Source organism: Barbus barbus (genome assembly GCF_936440315.1).
Source record: "Barbus barbus genome assembly, chromosome: 15".
Lineage (NCBI taxonomy): Eukaryota > Metazoa > Chordata > Actinopteri > Cypriniformes > Cyprinidae > Barbus > Barbus barbus.
The window spans coordinates 16,850,155-16,858,732 of record NC_136743.1 but is presented as its reverse complement, the minus strand read 5'-3'; the positions used below and the strand labels follow the sequence as shown (position 1 = coordinate 16,858,732).

Below are 8,578 nucleotides of genomic sequence, written 5' to 3'. Positions count from 1 at the left end.
ATCCTTTTGGCTCTTTTAATTTCTGAAGTTATTAAACATCTTGATCTTTTCACATTCTATCCATTCTGACCTTTTGACCTTCCTGCATTTGGGAGAAACCTCGAATGACTCCTTGGTTTCACTAACTAGTTTCTCACCATCTATTTGCTGTTACTGGATATAGAATGAGAAATCTGTATGAATTTGCTTTAAATGTGAAACTATTTGAATTGAGGAGCAGCTTCACGTTGCTCTGTTAGAATTTTTAGGTTTGTGATATTCAAAAGGTTATATATGGAGATACAATACAGTCTAGACTGAAATGGGACTAAAATGTTTTTAATTTTAACACTTTTTCTCTGCCATAAGTGTTTTTATACCTTATTACCATATTTAAACTGACTTTTCATATTTTAATATTAAGCTGGAGCATATGCACTTTTAAAGTGAAAGTATATAGAGGGACTAAAACCCAAGTCTACGTTTTATTTTATAGAAAATATGAAGACCAAGTAAATGCTGTACGGAGGTCCTTGAACAGCAGGTGGCGCACTATCTTAAGATTCAAAACTGGGTCATTCCTTCATTTCAGTGCCTTTTGGGCTTTGATACTTGTGGAAAATGAGTTTCGAAGTGTCTTTGTTTTATTATAGAGCAGCTTGTAAAATGTTTTAAGTCATTTGTCAAGTGCTACGGTAAGTGTCACCCAGTTGTGTAATACACTTACACTTAAATTTCACAACGTTTAGGAGGGTTGTAGCATTTAAAAATAACTCAAAAACCTATAACGTTACCTTTTGTCAGGATTATAATCACAGTGTGCAATATGTTTAAGGATTTAAAGAAACACTCCACTTTAAAAAAAAAAAAAAAGGCAAATTTTCATTTTTTTTTTTTTTTATATAAATAGTCTCATTTTCCAACTCCCCAAGAGTTAAACAGTTGAGTTTTACCGTTTTTTTTAAATCCATTCAGCCACTCTCCGGCTCTGGCGGTAGTAACTTTTCATTCCCTGTCGGTCTTAATAACGTTACACCATGTAACTACAGAAGGGTCAAGCTTTAAATAGGAAAATTATCGAAACTCTTTGGTCATTTTTGAGCGAGATGCTAATAATCTAATCTGATTCAATGATCTATGCTAAGCTAAAAGTTGCTACCGCCAGACCCGGAGATCTGCTGAATGGACTCAAAAACGGTAAAACTCAACTGTTTAACTCTCGGGGAGTTGGAAAATGAGACTATTTATAAAAAAAAAAAAAAAAAAAGGTGGAGTGTTCCTTTAAGATTGTATTGTCAACAACAGAATCTGTTCTTTATTCTACAAGAGCCTTTGGGGAAAAAAATATGAAGTGACTACATGTAAGTGTAAGGTTTTGGATGAAGCTGAGATTTGGATTTGTTGTAGGAGAGGAGAGATCATAAGTTAGGGCTTGGAATATGTTGAGTTAAATTTAGCCAACATGCAATGCATAAATCCACACCAAATCTATGTTTAAATTAAACCTAGCATAAATCTACTCCCCTTGAGGTCACAGGCCTAGATTCGCTCACATGGGTTGTGTTCTGATAAAATAGTCTGGCTTTGGCTTTATTTTTTTTCTTACGGCATTCTTGCTTATTTCTTTTATAAATCACTTTTTCTTGTCAATCTGCCTATCTCTTCCCCCATCTCTTTCTCATTTTCTAAAAGTATTGCCTGCTTTTCTCAGGGTCAGAATCCTTGGTATGCCTCTGCTGCACATCCCTGCAATCAAAATTATATACATAAAATATGCAAATGGATTTCATATCCAAATAAATAAATTCAGATGTCCACGCGATTAAGATCATTGAGGCATCAGGACCATAACAGACAGGACGTGGAGTGGGTCCAAAAAAATTATGTAGTGTGCAGTGCTGGGTAGATTACTTACAAATTATAGTCCGTTACTGATTACAAATTGCATGACAAAAACTAGTTTGTAAGATATTAATTACACACATTAGGTAATGTAGTCTGACTACTTTTTGATTGCTTTTAGATTACTTTTTATCTAACCCATTTATCACACACTTGAATTTCATAGTGTACCATATTTATATAACAAAACAATAATAAAAAAAATCATGTAATCGATTCTTTTTGTCATCAACATGATGAAATGCATTAAACATTACATTAGAGCTTGAGAATTGGGGTGAATCAGTACATTTTAAAATGTAATATACTCTAATTACAAGTACTTAATTTTTGGAATCTGATTACGTAATCCAGAGTACTACCCAGCACTGTATGTATAATCTGTCTCTCTCTCTCTCTCTCTCTCTCTCTCTCTCTATATATATATATATATATATATATATATATAGGGGACCTAAATGGCACAGAATCATAGGAGTGACAGTTTTGGTGCGTTTATAGGATTGAGAGGCATGGCATTGGGCCAACTATTTTTCACGGTTGAAAGAATTTCTTTATTGGATCAGGTAAAACAGCTCATTTAAAGAGGCACCAATCCATATTATTGAGAAAATGATCTACTAGCCCTATACCAGACTTGGTTTTTCAGATATTTAAATAATTTGCAACCAATGCTATTTGCTGCTTGACATTTCAGTAAATTGTTAAGGTAGTTAAGCAAAGGGAAATGTAGTTCATTGAATCTTTTGAGGCATTTAAATATGAATAGAGCAGTAGTTCTCCCAGTAAACTTTCAAGGAAACTAAAGGATTACTTATTTATGAATACATAGAAATGATAGAACTTAAAGGAAAATTGCTGAAAATGTACTCAGTCTGAGGCTATCCGAGATAAGCATGTTTCTTTGGATTACATTGCTTACAACGGATCCTCTGTAGTGAATGGGTGCCATCAGAACTCCAGCCCATCAATTAAAATCTTGTGAAGCCAAAATATATTTGTAGTAAACAAAACCATCAAGATGTTTTTAACTTCAAACTGCTGCTTCTGGTTAAAATACAAGTCCTTTTATCCATATTATTTCTTGCTCTAAAAAGCAAGCCATCTTGTCTGAATCAGGAGAGAAATAAGCATAGATCAAGTCCAAACCAGTTCCAAACAAATACGTTGGTAGATTTTGATGTGAGAGGATAACACTGGAGGAAGCATTATTATGCATTGCGGAGTCATATTTTGGTCAGAAGCAATGGTTTAAAGTTCAAATGCCTTTATGGATTTGTTTGTTACAAACTTTTTTTGTTGTTTTTTTCATATCACAAGATATTAATTGATGGACTGGAGTCATGTGGACTATTTGTGGATTATTGTAATGTTTTTATCAGCTGTTTGGACTCTCATTCTGACGGCACCCATTCACTACAGAGGATTCATTGGTGAGCAAGTGATGTAATGCTACGTTTCTCCATATCTTTCTGATGAAGAAAAAAGTCAGCTACATTTTGAAGTAAATTTTCAGGAACCGTTTTTTTTTTTTTTTTTTTTTTATAAAACAAAATTAAAAACAAGCAGCTTCAAAGCTGAAGTACCAGATAGCCTGCATAAATGAGGGATCTTAAATGTTATTGTGGGCAACAGTTGATAACCGCTGTAAAAAGAAGGCGCTAAAATGCTCAAGAAAGCAATTTAAAGACGCATATGAGTAATCTTGAGATGACAAAGTAAATTGCAGAGGTGAGTTTGAAGAGAGCTCGTTTAGGCCCCGCCCCCTCCTGAAGGTACACAGATGATGATATCTCTCTCACACGAATCAGATTCAGGATGAACCGATGAATTATGAAGAGGCAGATGCCTTACAAAGCTTACACGATTTAGTCGATCGAAGCTAAACATTTATCAGATCTGTAAAGCTAATCCAAAGAGTGAGCAAAGGCAGAGATGCCTAACGCAGAATAGGGCAAAATTGCCTTTGTTCCTCCAGGACAGAGAGGACTCGTGCAAACGGCTTGAGATGTGTGTAGGATATCTGCTTATCAACTGGAGCGAGCCAGGAACAACACGGTTCCGCCAACAACTAACACATAACTTGTGCGAGTAAGATGGAGCGCTGAGGAAACGCGAATTAGAAAGGCGTGCGTTACATACTGGGATGTGTTTCATGTGTGTTTCTCGTGCAGACCACATGGGGTAGAGGTATCTGGAAGTTGCAGCGCTGCAAACGGGGAGCATCACTGTAGGAGGCTCGAGACGCATCGCACTGTCCCGCGTTTAGATGATGGACGGGTTTCTGACAGAGCGCTAGAAAATTACCGTGGACCGCATTGGAGACCTTTTGCAGCATAATAAGCAATTGTTATGGATTTTTCCCTATAAAGAACATCAAATGTATGCAGTTTTATGAAGTAAGCTACAGAAAGTAATGCTGCTCGGAAGGAATGAAAATTGCTCTGGATTACATGTTTTATGATGTTCAAAACTGCGTATATACATTCACTCAAGCAAGCAGGTATTTGAAAAGTTGTCACTGAGATAAACGACCGTGAATTTTCGTTTGGAGGTGAGGACTAGTATAACAACTCAAATGGAGTTGCCGCTGGTGGTTTTGACGGTAGTGTGTTGGGTCTCCGTATGGTCGGACGACCGGATCATCTCAGACAGACACGCGGTCTACTGGAACAGTTCAAACTCCAGGTGAGTAGAGGCTACTCAATGGCAGGCTCTTTTAATATTCAGTGCTTAAAACCGATCGGTATTTATTGTTACAATTTCCTGTACATCATGTTTTTGTTATTATTCATCTGCTACATTTTTTTTACCAATGAATCTACCTATTTGCATTATCTAGTCTGTATTTGTGTTTCATATATTAATTTATGGCTAGTCCAGTTGTTGTTGATATTGGGTTTTACTAGTAAAGAACTAGTTACTTCTGAAGTATGCTTAAGTGTCTAATGAATATTTTGGAAAGATGATCTTGATATTTACTGTGACATTTCTGACTTGATACAGCTTGCTTTTTATTTGTCATGTAAGGACTAGTCAGAATGACTACTTAAGTCTTACTAGCAAGTGTGTTACCAGTAATGGAATATATATCAAGTATTTGAATAGTTAGTAGCTAACTAATAGAATAAGTTTCTAACTAAAATGTTTGAGTACCTTAATAATTATTAGTAAAAATGACAGCAACTATTTAAATACACACTAGTTAAATGGGAATAGTTGATTTTTTTGCAATTCATTGACAAATCTTGCAATTACCAGTACTATTGATATTTTTCACGTGACGTCACACCCTTATAGAAACGCCCGCCTGGCGGGCAAAACAAAGCTTTGCTCCACTGACCGCCAGTTATTTTTACGCAGATTGCATCAAGTAATAATGTAGTAAAACGCAGATATTAATAGGCGAAATTCAGTAAACACCTTATTGATGATGTATATTTTATACAGGCAAGAAGATGAAACTACAATATAAACGCAATGTGCAAAGTTTCACATTAAATGGCTTCCCATAGAAAACCAGTAGAAGGAAAACACTGAACCGTTAACTGGATTGCGTTCATATTCCGGTCTCATCTGCTTGCCCATGTAAACTATGCATCATTAATAAGGTGAATACTAAATTTAATCTTTTAATTTTACCGTTTTAAATATATTATGATACTTAAAGTGTTTTTACAACGTTTTGTCGCACTATGATTGAAATATTGCTTATTGCTTGTTTATGATTGAAATAGTGCTTAATATGTATTGCAAACAGCCAAAACTTGCATTGTGTTCAGAAATGCATTTGTTTTATTCTTTTGAGAGGTGATCTAAATATTTGCTGCTGGGAAACAGATGAAAAATTTACACACTTGTGCAGCAGTTCCATGGATGTTTTGCCCTCCAAGTCTTCGAGCCGGTCACGAGGCTGAAAGCTATGACTTGGGATACTGACTTGAAGCAATTGACCAATAGGATCAAATTAATACTAGTGACTAATTGAATAGGTATACTTGTCACTAATGAATTACTAGTAATCTAAAGAAGTACTAATAAATTAAAATAAACACTAGAGTTTTAAGAAATACATGTTAAATTGGCTTGCCATACTTTGCTCAAACCTCAGGCCATGTATTATCACTGCTATATGCACAGATGATTGAGATCGGCTTTTCTTATGTTTGCAAAGTATTACATTTATAAATGACAAGGTGTAAGTTAAACTTTTGTGTGGATTGTAAAATCATTCATCAAAGATTTGCGACTGAGTGTGGTTTAGCACTTCTTATCCTCTTAGAAATTACACAGGGTTGAGAAAAAGCAAGCAGTGATCATATTTGCTAGGATTTGTTTACTCTTGCTGATGCTGTCAGAGCTTGGCACTGTAACATTTTCTAAATTAATAATAACAATAGCAACACTTCGGTTTAATCCTTTTAATGTGGAGATGCCAGAAAAATACATAATAATGCTCCATGCATGCAGCTGGAGCTTAATATAATGGTATTTTTCAGAAGCTTTGCATGAACTAAATCAAGAATTTCATCTTATTATCTTGATGGATTTTTGTCAATCAGGAGATTCATGATGAGCAGCGACCCCAGACACCTTCACAGGCTGACAGGTTTTGAAATCATAAGTTCTGTGTGAAGTTCCTTGACATTGCTCATTCCTCCTTATTTCAAGGGTATATGTGAGCAGGGTTCTCTCGTTGGCTTGGAGGGTTTGCTCAGGGGATGTCAGCCTAATGGCTTTTGACATGCAGCTCCTCAGGTAGAGCTTGGCTAGATAAATAAACACGGCGAAGGTGCTCTCACGGCTGAATTAACAAAGTTAAGAGTGGCTGTCTTGCTGTACATCAGTAGTCTGCTGAGGTTTAAAATATTAAAGAGGCTCAGAGGAAGATTTCTTCTCGAGCTGGGTGCATGGTCTTCCACCTCAGTAAAATGTAGGGCTCTATTTGAATTTTTTTGCATTGTATAAGCCACCCTGATGCATTCAATCTGCATTAATCCTTATTTAGCAGAACACTCTACCATTTTCCACTCTTAGGACGATAAATATGCAGTTAGAGTCCCATATCCATTTCCCTATTTGTGAGATCTTTTCAATTGATAGGTTTTGCTTTCATTAGGTTCGTAATATATTTATACGCTGCAGTAGTTTTCAGAGAAACTTCCCCAAATGCATTTCTTAGCCTGTAACCCTGTTGCCTGCGTTCACAAAGAACATATATTTCTATTATTTTCCAGCGACTCTATCAAAAAGAGCCGCATTTGCACCCCATCAAGGGATTGTGTGAGAAACAATCCAAAAAAGAACGACCAGGGGTCAACTTTACTTTTCAGCCCACCCTGACCTCCCTTCTAGTCCTCTCGCAGTATTGTAGTCACAACCGAGGTGAGCCTTTTGCAGGGCAATTCACCTTGAGCATTAAAAGCTTGCCATGAATCATATTTTCTCTCTCTTAAGCTCCCTGTCAGGGGTTTTCTATTGAAGCCCACTCTGAAAAGATGGACATCCCCTCAATGCCAATATGGCCGGCCTCTTGGGGGTCCAGATTTAAAAAAAAGGGAAGATGCCTAGCTCTGTAACCCATGAGGATGGACTAATCTAATCCTGTGGTTTATCCTTCAAAAGGCCCTCTCTTCTTGAAAGCTTTGAGGTTCTTAACAGAAGTCCCGGCTCATAGCCCTTCGCTCAAGTTGTGCTGCGGTTGGCTGGGGACAGCTCAGTGCTGGATGTTGTCTCTGCCTTCGCAAAGGAACGAAGAAGAAAAAAAACAAGTGGAGCTGAGGAATCCAGTGCTCACAGTGATTCATAGATGGCTGCTGTCATTATTCCCTTGACAGCTCACACTGCTTTTTTTTTTAGACACTCTGCGGCTGCCTTTTGGGGCCTGCAGTAGTGCTTTCTGTTGAAGTCCTGGCACAGCAAAGCAACGGAGGGTTATTTGCATGCAGGGTCATCTCTAAATTGTTACCATTATGGAAACAATGAATACGTGAAAAGGTCTAGATGGAAGCCACGAATAGCGTGGCTTCTGAGAAAGGCTATGAATATCTAAAGTAAATTGCATGCGCAACACACAATGCGTCGACGGGGCCAGTCATTATATCGGCTTATTTTTATTCGTGATTGATTTTAATTAAACATAACCTCGTCAGATTGTTTGCTGTCAGATGAAGTTGCACAACCATGTCTAATGATTTTGACGATCCACAGCTGTGTTGATGATGTAATGACTTTGAAATACCCGACTTTGAGCTCTCTTTACAACGGGGAGAATCTTGAGCTCTGCGGCTCAGATTTATACGACATTCTTGACTCGGTCTAGTCATTTACCTCAGTCGTTTTCAAGTGGAATTTAATTTTTGAAATGAAACTCATTTATATCTTCATGCTCGTTTGTCCTTGTGTTGAGATACGGTTCTGAGTATCCGCGTGCTATCAAATTTCCTCCTGTCATACAAAGCAGGTAGAAGCTCAAGTAGCCATTTGCACAGTAAAGGGGATTGATACTCGTGTTCTGATTTGTCATTCCTGTCTATCTCAAGTTCTCAGGTTTGAGGCTGAAAACATGTATTTTCAAGATGTTTCACCCAGCTGTCTCTGCAGAGGCGGTCCTGGTATGAGGCCACAGTGCTGAAATCTTTCACCAGATGAATTACGTTTTCAAAACACAGCACAATCCTGTCAGGAAACGGGAGGC

At 37.2% G+C, this 8,578-nt stretch overlaps 1 protein-coding gene across 1 annotated transcript in view; it reads left to right on the top strand.

Moving 5' to 3' along the window:
* Positions 1-3,658: 3,658 nt before the first annotated feature.
* Positions 3,659-8,578, top strand: part of LOC306880796 (ephrin-A2-like) — a 58,634-nt gene continuing 53,714 nt past the window's right edge. The window contains exon 1 of the mRNA XM_079434564.1: positions 3,659-4,569. Within this exon, the coding sequence (XP_079290690.1) occupies positions 4,460-4,569 (110 nt within the window). The 5' untranslated portion in view covers positions 3,659-4,459. The remainder of the gene's footprint in view (positions 4,570-8,578) is intronic.